This window comes from Melitaea cinxia, chromosome 23, assembly GCF_905220565.1.
Source record: "Melitaea cinxia chromosome 23, ilMelCinx1.1, whole genome shotgun sequence".
NCBI classification, from domain to species: Eukaryota; Metazoa; Arthropoda; class Insecta; order Lepidoptera; family Nymphalidae; genus Melitaea; species Melitaea cinxia.
In genome coordinates, this window is record NC_059416.1 from 1373888 (window position 1) to 1394390 (window position 20503).

A 20503-nucleotide genomic window follows, 5' to 3' on the forward strand; every position below is an offset into this window, starting at 1 on the left:
ACATGCGATAAAATCCGAAAAAGTTGTTTCATTTAAAAGAGTAAAATTCGCGTAAATATTAGAAAACAATATGAAAACGTATGTAGACAAAAAAATTAAGTAAATGCACGTTATCAAAGATTACTCAAAAAGCAGTCATCATATGTAAATCAAATTTTAAGGGTTCATCTAATGGTACGAGATTACCATAGCTTATGGATGTCTGCACCAGAAGCATCGCAAGCGCGTTGCCGACCCTATCCTCAATTTCCCCCTGGAGCTCTGGTCACCTTACTCACCAACAGGAACACAACACTGCTTGAAAACTGTATTATTTCAACAGGAAATTTCCTGCTGTGCCCTACCTCAGTTAGCTATTAAGTTCTTTTTAAAATAGTGCAGTCAAAGCTGAAAGAGCAGTGAATATAATAATTATTACATTTATTTTAATTATAAAAATAATCAAAAAAATATATCGATATCGACAACTAAACGTGACTAGCGAGCAGGTGGCCGACTTTTCTCTTAATTGATCTAGTCGACAGTTTCGCGCGACCGTGTCTCGTGGTCCGTGGCAAGGAAGTCAATTTTGTGACATCGCCCCTTCTTTATTGTTTTTTTTTTCCTTAGAATATCTTTTATTTAGAAATGATAGGTATATCTTAAATATATACTTGAAGATCTTAATTATAGTCTGAACAAAAAAAAAACTTTTTTATGTGTCACAAGCGTTCTTTCGCTAATTGTAAAAATGTTGTAACGCTAAAAGCTAGTCGCGTCAGAATATCTAGCTAGATCTAGAAGAAATTTGGTCAAACAGTCACCTTTTAAATAAATTTATATGCCAATGAAATAGCGGGTATATGTTTATCTAAAATAATTAAATAAAAAATAAATTAACGTCTCATACTCAGCGGCCCGCACTACGATATATTTCTGCTTCGGGGGTCAAAAAACACACACAATATACAAGCACAAATTCCCTGACCACGACTTGTATAGCCAATACAAATGTATACCATGTGTGTGGATCGAACCCACAACAGCAAGCGCGTCGTCAAAATGTAATCTTCCAAACCGCGGATATATAATTGAAATAAATAGATAAAATAATTGAAAAGTCTTTGTAACATTTCCAAAGTTTCAATGTTCTCTGGTACTCCAGTTACCCGCTTGCGCTTGACAAGTGATGGCCGCTAATGGAACCAAAGTCTGTATGAATCGATATGTCTGCCAATATTTGTAAAATGGTATTACGATATTTTACAAATTGACGTGAACGGGTCAATATAGTTCGTGAAAGCCTCAATTTGGTGTTATGTCGACTTAATATGCTCGTTTTCTTCCGTATAGGAGTTTTTAAGTTTGATTACAAATATTAAGTTTTAGTTTTTTTAAACGGTTTTATTTAGCTCACCCCGTTTGTTTTATTTTTTATTTATTATTTATTCTTGGGTCAAATTTAGTAATTCAAATTTCACCCTCTTCCTGTCAACCGATTAATCTGAAATTTTGTATACACTTTGGATTTTGGTGACAATACAATTATGTTTATTCATTATCATTATAAATTCAAGATGGCCGCCGCTACAAAATGGCGGATAATTTATGTTTTATTAATCCCATCAATATGGATATCAAATGAAAGGGCTCAACAAGCAGAATACAATATACTATAAAAAATTGAAATCCAAGATGGCGGCCGCTACAAAATGGCGGATAACGTAGGTTTTATCAATCCCATCAATATGGGTAGCAAATGAAAGGGCTCTACAAGCAGAATACAATATACTATAAAAAATTGAAATACAAGATGGCGGCCGCTACAAAATGGCGGATAACGTAGGTTTTATCGATCCCATCAATATGGGTATCAAATGAAAGTGCTCAACCAGTATAATCAATGTACTATATAAAATTAAAATCCAAGATGGCGGCCTCTACAAAATGGCGGATAACTTAGGTTTTATCAATCCCATCAACATGGGTATCAAATGAAAGGTCTCAACAAGTAGAATACAATTTACTATGCAAAATTGAAATCTAAGCTGGCCACCGCTACCAAATGTCTGATAACAATTTTTTATCAATCCCACCGGTCGGTTTTGGACTCACTACGAACACTGCAGTGTTGAAAATAATACGCCTCAATACTTGAAAATTAAAATTTAAGTAAAAAAAGGCATGGGCACTCAAGAGCCTATGGATGTTAAAATTTAAATAAAAAAAAAAAAAAAAAACTTAGGGGTATGAAAAATAGATGTTGGCCGATTCTCAGATCTACCCGACATGCAAACAAAATTTCATAATAAAAATAGGTAAAAAAACTTTTTAAGTTAAACGGTTTTATGTTAAACATACATTGCAATGTTTAAGATAAATGTACTAAAAACCAAAAAATAATAAAATAGATACAGTCGTGGGAATTATAAACATATGCATAGACTAGACTAAAATAAAACCGTGGGGCACGTCAATCTGAGGACTATTGTAACTAGCATTGTAGCACGAGAATTTTATATATAAGATAGCCACATTTGTATGCTATCTGTTTGCTAATAGGGATTCAGGAGTAGCAAATTTTTTTATGATTATTAAAAAAGCTTGTGCTAAGATAAATATTTTAAATTTTTTTTTATTGAAACCATATTATAGTAGAGTTTATCAATCGCCAATAAATTGTATAATTCGCATTACAGCTCGACATTTGCGACTCCACTGGAGCTATACGTGTTCGTCCAACATATATACTTTAAAAAAATCGTAAGGCTACAATTAGGTTACCCAATTTACTAGAAACGATTTATTACAAACTAAATCCCTTACATACAGTAGTTTTCAAAATCTATTAGAACCTATGTAACTTATTAAACATTTTTTACTTTAACCGTTCCTCATAAATTAATTATTGAAATATATCAATAAAAAAGATTTGATCAAATTATTTGCGGTTTTCTTTTATTGTTAATTTAATTCGTATCCATTTGATTGAGATTATAGAAGTTTGTAAATTTTAAAATCATTTACCAAATAATAATATGTGAGTTGGAAATTTTTGGTAAAAAATAAGATTTTGCTGGCAATTCTTTTCCTATTGTAATAATTGTAAATTTTATAATCTGAATTTCTTTGATTATATAAAAATATTATTTAGCTTAATGTATTTAGGCCCTACTTTGACACACCCCATAAATGAAATGGTTATTTTATTATTTATTTCTTAATATTATAAAGCTGTAGAGCTTTAATTTTTTTTGTTTGTTTCATCATGTCATGTTTGTTTGTTGAAATCGCGGGACAAAGCTAGTTTGTTGAACTTTATAATAAAACCAGCTGACTTAGCGAACTTTATACCGCCATATTTTTGTTTGTTAATATTATTAAAACTAAATTTATTGAAGGGATTCATAGTAGGATAGTAGGATCTCAATTAGTGCAATCCCTTTAAAGTTGTAGCGATATCTATCGCGCGACATACGAACGATGAACTAGGAACTGACGTATGCTGCATCGCGATATCGAATTTATCAGAGCAATTGGACATATATATTCGTACAAGGACCCGACAACAATCGCTCGACAACAATCGGCCCGACAAAAGTCGGAGGATCCTCCCTTTGCGATGATGGATGAGGAACTTATCACCCTGTTCCTCACCCCAAAAAAGTTATATTCGCACATATATTTTAGCTTCCAATTTTAATTTATACACAAAAAATAGATCTTAAGTGGTGCGAACCGGTAGACAGGTCTGAAACGAGTCTTCGTACTATTCTATAATAAATATTATCTGAGTTACTATTTAGAGTGACGGTAACTGCAACACGTCGTGAGTTGAATCCAAGCTATTTGAAATATGGAGTTAGTCGTGGTCTTGTTATTTACATTCGTAACTCGTCTGACAAAGGACTTTTACTGAAGTTGTTTGGACTCATTTTAAAACTCATTTTGCATATAGGCTTTGGCTAGTCCGTTGGCGCAGCTTGTAGAGGCTCTGCTGTCTGCTCCGCGGGTTGCGAGTTCAATTACCGACTGAGTCTAGGTGTAATATTTGTGTTTATATATGTATTATTTCTATGTATATTTATCAAAAATATATTAAGCTATAACTGACTGTTACCTATAACACAAACATTAAGGTGCTTACCTTAGGAACAGATGAACGTGTGTGTAGGTTATAAAAAAAATCCATTCGACATTCAATTACCATTACTAAAGTCAGTTTTATTGTTATATCGATAACAATGTATCGAGAAAACTCCACGATTATGTGAGTTTTCTACCAAACATGACCAAGAGTACAAAAGGCGTACGGTAAAATGTAACTACTATTAGTTTTTAGTACAGTTTTAATACGCCCAGTTCAATCATCTGCGCCACTACAAATCTTTAGCGTAAACTAATACCGCTTCGAACGGAAATGATTCATTCGTTTGAGTTCAGTTTAAATGTTTTAGCTTTGCGACGTCTGATCGATATACGTACAAATGAAAATTCCACTCTAAATTCCGCTCTATCTTTATTAACTTAGGTAGAGCAGAGCAGGAATATCCTGCTCAAAGGATTGAGCAGCCCAACTGGGGAATTACCTCGACCTTACAGAAGACAGTTAAATAATACTGCTTTCAAACGGTGTTGTATTCCTGTAGTAAGATTACTAAAGCTCTTGGATGTGATTTGGGATTGGGTCATCAACGCGTTTGCGATGCTTTGGCATCGCAATCAAGTCAAGGCCACATTCACAATAATGTGTTATAAAGTAATATATTTTAAATTGATCCTTAGCACGAGTGTGATAAGTGACATGCAATAAATAATTAGTAAATAGTGCCAAAATTTAAAAATATATATCTAAACAAATAAATAAAATTGGAATGTCTGTTTGTACTATTAAAATAACGGCTTCTAACTAAATTAATATATATGTATACACGGTACATATACTAAAATAGCCCTTTTTATAATTTTTCTCTGTCTGTCTGTTTGTTTGTTCCGGCTAATCCCCGAAATGGCTGGACCGATTTTGACGGGACTTTCACCGGCAGATAACTGATGTAATGAGGAGTAAATTAGGCTACTTTTATTTTAGTTTCTTTTTTAATATCTGTGAACTCAACAATAACTATTTTGTAAAATTCCACTCGGACGAAGTCGCAGGTACAGCTAGTATATTATATAAATAAATTTAAAAAATCCTTTTGTTTGTGTCATACTGTCGTTGTGTTAATTGTGTATCTGTATGCAGTGTGTGTTTCTCAAATGATGTCTTTAATTTCATTTCAAAAATGTTTCAACTTGTTTTACAAATAAAATTTATAATAATGATATTATGAAAAACTTTTCTCGTCCAATGAAACTCACCGCGGTTCCGTTATTTCATAATATAAATTATTTAAACACAAACTTTTTCACCGACTGTGCTCGGCTGTTAATTGAATTGTTTCTTAAAAAGAGCAGCGTTTCAGTAGCATTTCTATTTTTTAATAAACTTGAGATATTTTTTACATTATATTTACATAATTTTATGTATTATTAAAAGTAGATTTTTTAATTTAGTTTTTACAAGTTTTCCACTCACGATTTTACCCGCATGGATGAAATGAAATAATATGAGCACATTTATTTCTTCATAACACAAAATGAACATCAAAAAATATCTACATTTTCAAACAAGTAACAAAAAAGTCTCAAGGTAGCAAAACCAAAAAAACAATTTAAAAATGGTTACATTTTATCATTACGTACATTACAAACTTATACCCAGTGTTATTCAACAATTACAAAACCTCGGAACCTTGCCTAAAAGGACTCCTTTTTATTATGTTTTTTAGTTATTATATTATGTATATATAACTTAAGGTTTTTTTTTAGTTAATGTAATTTATTTTATTTATATAGTATAATCAAATTAAGCTTTTTACTTTACGCTGTAACACCACTTAATAATAGATTATACATAACAAAACAATTTTCGCTTTCATATCTTGCTGTAGTACTCAGACTAAAAAACTAACTTCCTGCCTACAGTCGTTGCACAGGCGGCATTGGCCATACAGATGTTTGCCTTGGTCTGGGTGTTTGCGTGTGTGTGTTTCCAGATCTCTAACAGGAGTGAATCCTGCTAGGTACCGTTGAGTGTGAACGGTTTTTAAATGGGTAGTAGTGGATATCGTACTCATTAAATAATAAACTAATATAATAATATAAATTGCTGTGTGGTTACGGCAATGAAGAATATAGTCACCCCCTCTCTTCCCGTGGGTGTCGTAAGAGGCGACTAAGGGATAACACAGTTCCACTACCACCTTGGAACTTAAAAAGCCGACCGATAGCGTGATAACAATCCAACTATTGGCTTTGAAATACACAGGCCGTAGACGGGCAGGAGCGTCTTCGGTGCGACAAAGCCAGCCCTGCGGTAACCAACCCGCCTGCCCAGCGTGGTGATTATGGGTAACACATGGTTTCACACCATATTTGGCGAGAACTTGTGGAGGCCTTTGTCCAGCAGTGGACTGTGATAGGCTGAAATGATGATGATGATGATGATGATGATGCAATAATAAACTAGTAATTTAAGATTAGCGTTCCTTGAGATCTGAATACAAGCTAGAGAAGTCTCAGCCTACAAAATAAGTTCTAAATAAATATTGTATATGTTTAAATGTACATACAAAATGTTTGTTATGTATTTAACAAAATGGAGTGTGTGGCGTTTATTTATTTAGGTATTTAAATCCCTACGTTAGGAACTGTCGACTGTACGTTAACATATGGAAAAAAAAATATCAAGACTCTTACAGTAATTTACTTGATTAAAAATTGTTGTGTATTGTGTTGTATATATTTATAATCTATACTATCCCACTAATATTATAAATGTGAATGTAAGTTTGTTCGTTACGCTTATACGCGAAAACTACTTAACTGATCATCATGAAGCTTTGTACACATATTCTTGGAGGTATCAGAAGGCACATAGGATACTTTGTATTTACAAAAAAAAGTTCAATGCGAGCGAAGCCGCGGGTAAAAGCTAGTAATATTATAAAACTTAAGAGAGTTTGTTTGAACACGCTAATTTCAGGAACTACTGATCCGATTTGAAATTTTTTTTTGTTGTTAATAGCCCATTTATCGAGAAAGGCTATAGGCTATATATTATCACGCTAAAACCAATAGGAGCGAAGCACAAATGAAGAATGTTTAAAAATCGTTTTTCCTTTTCCTTTTGAGAGCATTCCCATCAAGCCCAAAGAAACTGTTCCACTGTGCACGCGGATGAAGTCGCGGGCAAAAGCTAGTATTTAATAAATAGAATTAAGCTCCATGCGAGTTGTACGCTTTTTGTTTTAATTAGGTTTTCGTTTGTAACACAATGAAAAATATCGCATATAGTAAATTCTTTCAGCTCTAGCCAGTAGACCTAATTACACACAAGTAGAAATGAGTTTGCGTGGAATATGTGGTTTGTTTAATTTAATGTTTAAGTTTGTTCTGTTTAAAAGTAATTTTAAGGAGTTTATTCCTTCAGAAAATCAAAATAAATATTAAAGTTGCTTTATTGAAATATATTTCAAAAGCAATTTCGAACCGTCATTTAACAAATTAGAACTTTAAAAGTGATTATTATTCTTAAACGTTACGTGAAGCCGTCTGTCACGGTTGTTATCATGTACACCTGATAGAGATCGTTATTCATAGTAGGGAATATATCCGCCAACCCGCATTGGAGCAGCGTGGTGGATAAAACAGTGATCCTTCTCCTCCATCGGGAAAGAGGCCTATGCTCAGCAGTGGGATACAGGCTGAAGCGAACGAGACGTACTCTGTGAATGACGTTTGTTGTCTCTTGTGAGTAAGAAATGTTTTGGGTATCACTATAATCGTTCTTAGCAGTAATTTCCAGTTCCGTTTCCGAGCTGACACACACAGTTTTTTGTTATTTCCTTTTATAAAGTAAGCGATCGTGGACGAGACCGCAGTGGTAACTTCACTTGTTAACAATTTGCCAACATTTGTGTAGGCGAAAGTGGTGTTTATCTTGGTCTAAGTGTCTGTATTTGTATTGTATGTTACTGAAAATTTGACAGGAGATTTCATCTTCCTTAGCATATTAATGTGCATAATATTGTCTGTTCTGCGTTGGTGGTTGACTGTGGAAATGTTTTTATTTCAAATGTTTTCTCTATCTTGACAAGAGTTCACATCAGGAAATATCCTGTTCATAATCTGGAGCAGCCCAACTGGGAAAGTACCTCCACTTTACATAAGATCATGGCCAGATGACACTACTTTCAAACAGGTGATCAGAACTCCTGGGGAAGATCAGGGGTAGGCTCGACAATACGCTAGTGATGATTCTGATGTTGCAGGCATCTGTAAGCTACGGTATTCGCTTACCATCAGGTGAGTCGTACGCTTGTTTACCGAACCAGATGTAAAAAAACGGTCATTTTATCGCAAGTTGCATAACATTGTTACAAGCTGAATTTGAGGTTTTTATTTTATTTTTTACATACATTAAGTTCAATTTCTCAAAATATGGCCATTTATGACCTACACAAACATGTGTCATGAACGGGCAGCGAAACTACGGTAACTAATATAATAATTCGCTGGTAGCCTCAAACTAAAATTAATTTAATAAATTAATTTATTAAAATAAATACAATTTCTGTTTGTAAACGACGATTGAAAAGTGTTTTTGAAGCTAGAATCTTTGATTTTAAATAGTGACCTTGGCTTTTTCGCCGCTAACCATCATCTAAGATATTAATTATAAATTTATTAAAAATATACCTCCTTCAAAGTTTGTTTTTTAATTGTTCAAACGAAAGGCTCCGAAGAGAGCAAAGGAATTCTAATCGTAATATTTTAACATAAATAATGAGGGATGGTTTGAAACCGCGAGTTTTCTTACTTGTAACTCTAACTCGATTATAATATTTACAATTTCGGATACGTTTATTCAAATGATTTATACCACTTGTAATTTTAAGCGAATTCGGATTTGGTTTTATATTATATATGTATGCATGCATTAACATTACACTATATTCATAATACATACTCGTACCATAATAAATGATTGACATTCAACGAACCCCAGTAGGATTAACTCCCGTTTGGGGGGTTCAGACGCAGACACAACACATAAGCACAAATGTCGAAGCCACGACAAGTACATATATAGCCTAAATAAATGTTAAACATTTTTAATATCTTATCAAAAATCGACCGTTTCAGCGGGCATCGAACCTGCATGTCCGACTGACCGTGTCGGTACTCTAGCCAATTAAGCTATGGAACGATGTACCCGCTAGATTTTAATTTTTGATATGATAATGTTATATTTGGTTCTAAGTGATATAGCTTATTTTATATGATTTTTGATATGGCATAAAAATGTTTAGAATTTTCTAATGTATGGGTAACACAAAAATTAATAATACTATAGAAAATTTGACATGAGTGGGGGTCGATCTCGCGACCGTTTATGCATCAATCAGTGCTGTGATCGCTGTGACAAAGCATCATCAAACATTATGCTGACTAATGACTACTTCTAAAACCTACTAACTACTAAAACATCTGATCTGATTTTGGTCGAGTAAGATATTGTATATAAAGTATGCGCAGATTTGACAGAAAGGCTCTCTTATATAACTACACATATGAAATCACATAGTGTTGTTTCATTAGAATATTATTAATATTATACAGGTTCCCTGTGTGGCTACAATAGTATTATAGCCACCCCCTCTCTTCCCGTAGGTGTCATAAGAGGCGACGAACGGATACACCTTGGAACTTAAAAAAAAAGCCGGCCGATGGCGGGATAACCATCGGACTGCTGCTGGCTTTGAAATAAACAGGCCGAAGACGGGCAGCAGCATCTTCGGTGCGACAAAGCCAGCCCTGCGGTACCCAACTCGCCTGCCCAGCGTGGTGACTCGTCTGTCTGTCTGTCTGTCTGTCTGTCTGTCTGTCTGTCCGTCCGTCCGTCCGTCCGTCCGTCCGTCCGTCCGTCCGTCCGTCCGTCCGTCCGTCCGTCCGTCCGTCCGTCCGTCCGGCCGTCCGTCCGTCCGTCCGTCCGTCCGTCCGTCCGTCCGTCCGTCCGTCCGTCCGTCCGTCCGTCCGTCCGTCCGTCCGTCCGTCCGTCCGTCCGTCCGTCCGTCCGTCCGTCTGTCTGTCCGTCTGTCTGTCCGTCTGTCTGTCCGTCCGTCCGTCTGTCTGTCTGTCTGTCTGTCTGTCTGTCTGTCTGTCTGTCTGTCTGTCTGTCTGTCTGTGTCTGTCTGTCTGTCTGTCTGTCTGTCTGTCTGTATTGAGGTTTCGATCCCCACTCGGGATGGATATGTATATTTGTAAATATTAAGCTGTCGGTCCCGGTATATCATTCGTTACTCATGTAGAGAATATATCCGCCAACCCGCAGTTGAGCGGCGCGGTGGATTAAGCTCGAATCTTTCCCCTACATGAATAAAAAGGCTGACGTCCAGCGGTGGGATATAACAGGCTGAATCGTGAAAGTTACTCAAATAAAACTGCGCCAGCAGTTACTTTATTACACAAATATTAACACGAATATGTAATTATCTAAATACTAAAGGTGAAGGTATGTTTGTTTGAATGACATATCAAAGAACAATTCAGACAGTTGGGAAGAGAAATTTGAAACGCAAAAGCTTATATAACAAGACTTGTAGTGAACTTGAAATTAAACCTCTACGGAATAAATATTAATTCAAATAATAGTATCAAAAAGTGTAGTATGAACCAAAATCGAAAATTCTCTATTCAAGTAGGCTTTAAAAGAACTTCTGAATAGTCGTTTTATAAAGCTTACATCTAGGTAAATAATTATGCGAAGCATACAACTCAAAAATGGCTCGACAAATTCGGCTGATTTTTTTTTTTATTTTTTTTTTATGTTTCTTAAGGTTCACGGAAGGTTTTATTACTAAAAAAAAAACAACATAAATAAAAATCTATTAACTTAATATTTCAAAATTTAGTTATAGTTGATGTAACCAGGCACAGATTCTGAATGTAGACTGATGTAACTGACAAGAACACATCAGTTACTCTTTTTAAAGTCTTCAAAACAAACTGAACCATTATAACATAACTTTAGCTGCACATCTTTGTCCTTTATGTAATCCTGTAATAAATAAGTCGCGTTGGCGCAACGGTAACAGCCATGGATTGTACCTGTTGCGCTGACGGTTGCGGGTTCGATCCCCGCACATGACAAACATTTGTATTGGCCATAAAGGTGTTTGCCGTGGTCTGGGTGTTTGTGCAGTCCTTGTGGATCTCCCCACCGTGCCTCGGAGAGCACGTTAAGCTGTCGGTCCCGGTTGTTATAGTGTAAACCTGACAGCGATCTTTGCTCATAGGAATATATCCGCCAACCCGCATTGGAGCAGCGTGGTGGATTAAGCTCTGATCCTTCTCCTACATGGGGAAAGAGGCCTATATATAGAGTAGTGGGATATTACAGGCTGAAGCGCGTAATAAATTAATTTCGTACTTTTACAATATAATACATATTTTACAATTCACAACTTTAGAGTTAAATATTTAGAAATAATTCCGGTATAAATTATGTCAGCGTGGAATGGTGCCAAGAATGCTGGCAGCATTTCACCGTCGAATCGCTAAGTCGATTCTCTGGAGAAAAAAATGCATCAGCCCTCTTGTCACCAGTGGGGGCAATAAGCCGAGGAGTCAAATCTTTAAAAAAAATCAGCATTGATTTTCTGAATTCCAATTGTTTCAACTGAAAACCCCAAAAAGATGGATTTGTGACTAATATTTGTACATGTAATAAATCGATTTACTGAACATAACACTTTCTTGTCTACGTAATTAATCTAAAATATTTTGCTACTGATAAGAGCTTAACTGAGGTAACACAGCAGGAAATTTCTTGTTCATAATATGGAGCAGCCCGACTGGGGTAGTACCTCGACCTTACAGAAGATCACAGCTGAATAATACTGTTTTCAAACAGTATTGTGTTCCTATTGGTGAGTAAGGTGACTAGAGCTCATTGGGGATAGGGTCTGGTGTTGTAGGCGTCTATAAGCTACGTTAATCGCTTACCCTCAGGTGAACCGTAAGCTTGTTTGCAGACCTAGTCATATAAAAATAGAGCAAAATAAAACGAGAACTAATCACAAATAGATAACTGATATTTTATATTGATAAAGAATTAACAAAGTTAATATGAACGTCATACATTTTTTATTATTTCAAAAATTTGCCAGAAAAAAATCCATTCGAATAATATATTTCATTCATATACCATCAGAGGGCCATAATAAAAATTGATCCAATGAAAAGAAACTTTCCGTAGTTGTGAAATTGAGCGGCTGAAAATAAATTCGTCGATCCTGACTCGACATATATCCATGAGGCATTGATTAAGGCAAGTTTCCGCGCCCTACCTTGTCAAACACCGTGGTTTCAAAATATATTACATCGTGCTTTTATACGCCCTTCGCAATATGAAGGAAAAGTGGTTATAGAGCGAGAACTAGTCCAGCATATAATATATGCCTTATATATACAAATTGTGTTTATTCGCAAACAAAAATAAGCTGACTTTGATTTACGTCAAGTAATGAAATGAGAAGTCAAATACGCATTATTAGGATTAGCTCAAAAACGTCAGGTCTTAATAAAACTATAATGGGCTCATAAGACAAGTGTCAGCTTTCAAACACAAATAGTATAATCGAAATCGGAACAACCATTAAAAATATATGTACATAAGTAGCGTATATAAATATATATCTTCATTTTGGACGTCGGTTAAAGAAAAAAAATGCTTAAAGAGCGGTAACGAGCGAATAATATTAAATTAAACCACATAAACTACATACATACAATTTATAAGATACAGACAAAAAAACACCATTTATAAAAAAATCGTTTTCATTAATCTCTTTCAAGTTTTTTTATACTTTGTTTGAAAGTCTGTCTGTTTGTCAGAAGGTTTTGATGGAATGATAATTTGGAAAATGTCCAATATCCTAGAAATATTTTTAATAATTTCGTAATTATAGTATTTAGTATTATACTATAAAATAAAATATAAATTAAGTACGCTTTAGACAACACAACTGATGTAAAACTTACGAAACGTAACTCTCTCTCTTTATATCTCCCTTCTCATATCTCAACTTCCATTCGCCTCACTCGATCACACTTTTCGTAATACTCTAGTCACGCATTCACCAGCTTACTCTCTAAGTCATGCGTGCGAAAGCTCATTTTTCGCGAAGGCCTATAGGCTATATAACATGACAGTATGAATAATAAGAGCAGGGTATCGACGAAAAATGTTTCAAAAAGGAGAAAATTAATTCATATACCTAAATAGCAAACCGTATAATATAATATGAAATCCTCCCGTGACCATGATTGCTGTAAAGTATCCGAAACGTCGGGCATGTAAAAACCTAATAAGCCGCAATAAAATCCGATAAACTTGTTTCATTCATAATATGAAAATTAATATCCGAGCGAAATCGCGCGATAACAACTACTGTTGTTTAAAGTTACGCATTTAAATGAAGATTTGGTAAATGAAAATTGTTTTGTAATAGTGAAGGAGCTGCTTGAGATAATTTTAAGCGACGTTCCACTTACGGCTATGTCATATACAGTCTCAACTTTGGACCGAGTGCGAAGTCTGTTACGGCTTTGTTGATTCCTATTGTTTTTGCTGTGAATACTATAATTGGTATAAAGGGACACATGATATCTAGTTTGATGTAGATTTTTACCGAACTAATTAATTTAACAATTACATTGAACAATAATATACCGTATAACGTAGGTGGATGAAAAAATAGTCAAGTAAATACAGGTTATTAGAAATAACTCAAAAAATACTCATTATTTTATTTTTGTTTTCGTATTCTTTGTTACTTATTAAAGAAAAATTAGAAACAAAAGTCGATGTTGTTCGATTCTCAGACCTACCCGATATGCACACAAAATTTCATGAGAATCGGTCAAGCCGTTTCAGAGGAGTTTAACTACAAACACCGCGACACGAGAATTTTATATATTAGAGAATATATAAATAGATATACGGAATTACAAAGATATGCTTAGCTTTTCTGGACTCAATTGATCAGGAGTAGTAAGTATACTTCCCATGGCTGGACTACGACCTCTTCCTCTAGAAGAGTTGGAGTGCCTTCTTCTATATGAAAGAAAGTACGCAGCTTAATACTCCACAGTGATCTTTGTCTTAGCATATTACTGTAAGTTGGCTGCCATGATCTCATTAAATCTTACTTCAAATATTACAACGGCATTAATATACATGTATAAAAGCCAAGTCATGTAAAACTTTCTATACAACAATTCCTATTATGTAAAAGAGAACATGGCATAAGTAAAAATATTCAATTATATACATTATGCAATTGAGCACAAAGGCGAAATTCCCGTGAAAATATTTTTACTTAACTTCGAAGTTGGTTTTCGTGTGTTTTCCTCAACTTGGATGAAAATTGAATGTTGTAAAACTTTCAATCCTGTATAAGGTATAATGTGTATTTTTACTGAATGAGCTGAATTGAAAAGAGTATTTTTGTAGAATACTCTAAAATATCGCCTTTAGTGATTAAAAACTCTGAGAATGTGATACTTTCTATATGTTGCAACACCAAGAAATTTATGTCTATACTTTATTCCCCAGAGAATGATAGCTTGATAGAAAATTCGATTTGACATCAACTCTCTCTCATTAGCTTAATTTTCGTGTTACAAATAATTAGAATCATGTAACATAATATACCGAGAAGGAAACACGCGAATAATACACAAATAGCCTATTTATAGCTTTGTTAAGTCATGGTTTATATACAATTTATATATACAAACAATATAAAATGTGTAGATTTAAAAATGTATGTGTAAATATAAAAATTATATTGAGCTTTGTTTTCTCTGTTCCAGGTACTAAGACAGCCCAGTCAGATCTTTTGTTCGCCTAACTACAATTAAATGGCTCAGTAAACTCTTACTCCAAGGATGACAATTCAAAAATAAAAAATAGACAAACAGAAAAAAAAATGTGATGAAAAAATCGGAAAAATGTTCGCGAAGACAGATCGCTTTTGGGACCGCAGAAAGCAAAGAGTTACACGATGACGTCACGATACCGTTACTACGGGAGTATAAAATAATCGGTTAAAATCGATTCCAAACTAGCTTCGATTTAAAAATAGTTACGCTTTTTTGTGTGTCGCATTGTAACGCGTGTGTGTTTATTGTTAATTTGCTCGTTTCGTTTCGGTTATATTTTTGTATCAATATTCGTATTAATTTGTATAAGCAATATTAGGTTATACGTTTAATAGCTTAGTAGTATGTATATAAATAAATTTTAGTGTCGTCAAGTGATTTGAATCAATGTAAATAATATCGATATTTAATAACGAAGACCGCTCATGTGGCCACATAGTTCGGGCGTACGGGTAAAATCGATAAAATAAATATAATAAACTTGTAAAAAGAACTTTTAAAATCTCTAAGTAATAATTCCGTTCCTATAGGCAATACTTTTTTAAAACCGTTTGAACAGCATTCTAAATAATACAACGGGGCCAAAAAACTAAATTTACATTGCAATTCTTCACAACAATAATATTGTAGATAGTAAAATATATTAGGAAATCGGGCTGTTAACGATAAAAAAACGATAAAATGGTGCCAAACGCGACAACACTGTTGAAGCCGACAATGAGTACGAATTTGAACGCTTCGCTATCTCTGAACTCGACGTTCCTCGTCCCGACTTATATGACGCAAGAGGAGTTCCTCGCGCTACAGATGACAAACGCCTCAGACGCGAACACGACGCTCAACGATTCGATGATAAACCAAGTGGTACTAAGGACGTGGTATCCAAGTGGTTATTCCCCAGCTCACATAATAATAGCATCAGTAGTGGTCACAGTGTTGATGATAATGGTAGTGGTCGGGAATATGCTGGTTATCATAGCGATAGTGACGGAAAAAGCGTTGAAGAACATACAGAACTGGTTCATAGCTTCATTAGCAGTGTCGGACTTTTTTTTAGGGTTAGTGATAATGCCTTTCTCATTAGCGAACGAGTTGATGGGATATTGGATTTTCGGATTTTGGTGGTGTGAAATACATTCCGCGATGGATGTGTTGTTGTGTACGGCCTCGATAATGAATCTGTGCCTCATATCGCTGGACCGCTACTGGAGTATAACTCAGGTGAGTGACTTGCTAAATTGATTTATGTAGCTTTTGTTACTCAGCAAAATATTTTGCTTGATAATTTGGATCAAAGATAGGGAGTATAAATTCTTAACAATATGTCTATGATCTAAGTCATGTCTAAATAAGAACGTGCATATATGTATAACGTTTCAGCAATTCCTTCAACTACGTTAGCGAACAACGGAGGATTAAATTTCTTTTTCGTTTAACAATTGAAATGATTTTTCAGTTTCAAAATTTACATTCGTTTCGACGTTCGAAACCACTTCAGCATGAGAAAATCCGATCCAATCTGGTCGAATATTTAATTCAATACCCGAAACCGTCAAGTTCTGGCTTGAGTATGAATAATGGAGACTGTAGCTCAATTTCCCAATACTCTATAGCCAATAAGTTTACACTGCTGTGTACTACTGGTTTCGGGCGGTCGGAACTAGTTAATACCGGTTCAGTCGAGCTTATAAAAGCGTGCACTGTTTTGATTTTACAAAGAAATTGTAAAAGTACGAAAATTAATCTGTGTAAATAATTGATTTACTGCATCGCATTTTGTTACCGGTATATTGGATTATGGAATGGGTAATGGAAATAGAAATAATGTTTCTATTTTTGGTAAAAAAGTGGTTTTGTATTAAAGGTACATTTAAATTTTACTAATTGATTATTTGATTACATCAAAAATGAATTTGAGTGGATCAAAGTACTTATAAAGAACAATCAAATTAACAATAAATGGATCAGAAAAAACAATTCCGCTATTTTTTTAGTATACATTTGTAAATGTTAAATAAATCCCACGCAAGCTAAATTAAACTAAAATCCCATGTCAAAAGTTTTGTAACAGTGATACAGTGATTTCCGTTTGAAAAATGAATGGTTTCATGTTTCATCGTTTTTCAATGAACATCAGCGATTCTGAATCGAATTTTACGAAATACGATAGATAAGGGTGAATAATTTTAATTAAGTACAAAATGCTTAAAAATGTGCAACAATTTTTGAGCCGTGAAGTATTTATAGTTTAATGTCATGTATATAGTCATAATATACAATAAAGGATAAATATTTTCATGATATAACCTGACTACAATAACAAATACAAACAAAAAATATTATTGGATATGTCAAAACAATAACAGAATAATAACAGTATTCAAACTAATAGTCAATGAAACAAATTATGAAAGAAAACTGAATACAACTTACGAGTAGATACTAGACTATTTAGTGTTTTACTTGGCACCGAATTCAAAATTATAAAATATTCATTTAATCATTTCTGATTAACTAAATCAAAATACGAATTACTTTGTACTAAGTAAATTTCTTTTTCACTTTTTAGTTTCCTGTTTGAAGTCGGTTTTTTTTTTGTTAAATATTATTGTGTATAAAACTAGGTCATCAAGCAAGTGTAAAGCTTACCTAATGGTAAGCGATTACCGTAGCCTATAGACACCTGCCACACCAGAATAGCAGCGCATATCAAGCGCGTTGCCGATCCTACCCTCGACCCCCCCAAGGAGCTCTGGTCATCTTACTTCCTACAGGAACATAACACTCCTTAAATACAGTATTATTTACCTGTGATCTTCAGTAAGGTCGAGGTACTTCCCCAGTCAGGCTGCTACAGATTTTAAGCAGGACATTTCCTAATATACCCTACTTTAGTGAAATGAGCTGTCTGTTGCGTTCCGAGTTTCTAAAACAGATGCCTTTTTTGGGTTTTTTTTTTTGCCTCGCTCCCCATTTCTCTAAGCGGTGTTTGAAGTTTTTAACGTCTATTTCACTTTCTCTGATCAGGTCTCCATTTCGACAACTCAAAAATAGTGCACCAATTCTTGCTATAATTAGTTTTAGTGTTATATTTATAGAAAAATAGCCTTTTTTCATTTTGATTTACGTCACATAAATTTTTGGAAGTGATACCGTGATGTTTTATAGCCAACTGTTTTATATTCAATTAATAAATCATCTGTCAGAATAAATATTTTTTGGAATTTGGATCACCGATATTACTTGAAATTAAGGTTTCCTAATAAATAAAGTTTTTATTAGAAGAATAGAATATATTTATACCTGAGTATTTAGATGCACTGTAGCACAATGTGATTTAGGAACAGTGATTAGTACATTATTAAACTGTTTTTGGTTAGTTGTGTACCTTCGGGAATGTGGTCTTGTTGCATTGGTAAATAGCAAAGTACAGGTGACCCCATTCTGTGTAGAACTTCGTAGTGAGTCTACGTTGATACGCTAATGAAAAAGCAACTTTGCCTATCTAGTTGTTACATTTGATATTCTTAAAACAAATACCCTTAAATTTTTTTTTTAGGTCAGATATTTTGTCTCGATAAAAGGTAAGGGCTTGTAATAAAAAAAAATTACAAATTGAATTTACAAACTTGGCTTGTAAAGGAAGAATCGAAAGAAAGCATGGACAACGTTTTTTGATTTCGTATATAATTCTCTGTCTTCATTACATAACCATAGACATAGACATAGACAAAGACATAGACATAGACATAGACATAGACATAGACATAGACATAGACATAGACATAGACATAGACATAGACATAGACATAGACATAGACATAGACATAGACATAGACATAGACATAGACATAGACATAGACATAGACATAGACATAGACATAGACAAAGACAAAGACATAGACATAGACATAGACATAGACATAGACATAGACATAGACATAGACATAGACATAGACATAGACATAGACATAGACATAGACATAGACATAGACATAGACATAGACATAGACATAGACATAGACATAGACATAGACATAGACATAGACATAGACATAGACATAGACATAGACATAGACATAGACATAGACATAGACATAGACATAGACATAGACATAGACATAGACATAGACATAGACATAGACATAGACATAGACATAGACATAGACATAGACATAGACATAGACATAGACATAGACATAGACATAGACATAGACATAGACAGACATAGACATAGACATAGACATAGACATAGACAATATTTTGATACATATTCAACAAATATCCACCCCGATCGGGAATCAAACCGGCAATCGCTCTTTGAGCGCATACGGAACACGCACCACTTACACCAGAGCAATGTCCATAAAACATACAACACACTTTTATAAAAATGAATAACAGATGATGTTTAAACTTACTAAATTATAAACGAATTAAGCACAATAAACTTATTTAAGTGTCCTAAAATATTCTATTCGGAGTTAAGTCATTAGGGGCTTAAGGCCATCGCAACAACTTGTCCAAAACTGCTTAGCAACCGCAGAGCCGAGTTTTGGCATGAACTTGGAGAAGGTCCAGCATTGGACTGCGATAAATTTTAGCTAAATGAAGCTAGAATTACGACGAGCTACTTTGATAGACTCGTTCCGCATGATACCTTTCATGAGCGCGTAAGCATGGCTTTAATTTACAGCAGAAAATATTCTACGAGAAAAATAATAATAACCATTTATTTATTTTATTAAGATCCATGTAAGAATATAAAATTAATTACTAATATTATAATAAGATGCCACATAAACTCATTCGAGTTTTACCGGACATTAGTATTGTCGACATTATCACTAATGATTAGGTACATAATATACCTATTCGACTTAGCTTATTCGATTAAGCTTCACCCTCGTCGTTTGTACACTTGGACCTCACCACAACATACAGCTAACAACATAGTTCGTAATCAAATAGACTTTGTATTGGTTAACAAAAGATTCCGAAATTCAATCAAGAACTGTGTTACATATCCGGGAGCAGATATAAAGTCTGATCATAATCCTGTCGTAGCAACATTACACTGTAAATTTAAAAAATTGGCTCAGCAAAAACAAAATTTCCGCACAGATTTAAATATGTTGAAAGAACCCATAGTTAAAGCAAGAGTTTCAAACGCTATAAACGAATGGGCTAATGGGCACTTGACCTGCCCATTAACATCTTTGACAGCGTGGTCAACACTCAAGGATGCGGTCAGCAATATTTGTCGGACTTATCTACAGCCTGAACATCTGGTCAAGAAACAGCAATGGATGACTGAGGAGATCCTGAAGTTGATGGATGAACGCCGAACATATAAAACCGCAGACCCAAAGAGGTACGACGAATTGGATAGGCTCATTGCTAGAAAAATTCGATCTGCTCGAGATAAGTTCTATGAGACCAAATGCGAACGTATCGAAGGCCTTTTAAA

The 20503-nt window shown here is 34.4% G+C and overlaps 1 protein-coding gene across 1 annotated transcript in view; it reads left to right on the top strand.

Annotated features, from left to right (window-relative positions):
* The first annotated feature begins 15714 nt into the window (after nt 1-15714).
* The window catches only part of LOC123664918 (alpha-2C adrenergic receptor-like), a 100292-nt gene continuing 95503 nt past the window's right edge, over nt 15715-20503 (top strand). Inside the window, exon 1 of the mRNA XM_045599287.1 lies at nt 15715-16254. Coding sequence (XP_045455243.1) covers nt 15715-16254 — 540 coding nt within the window. The remainder of the gene's footprint in view (nt 16255-20503) is intronic.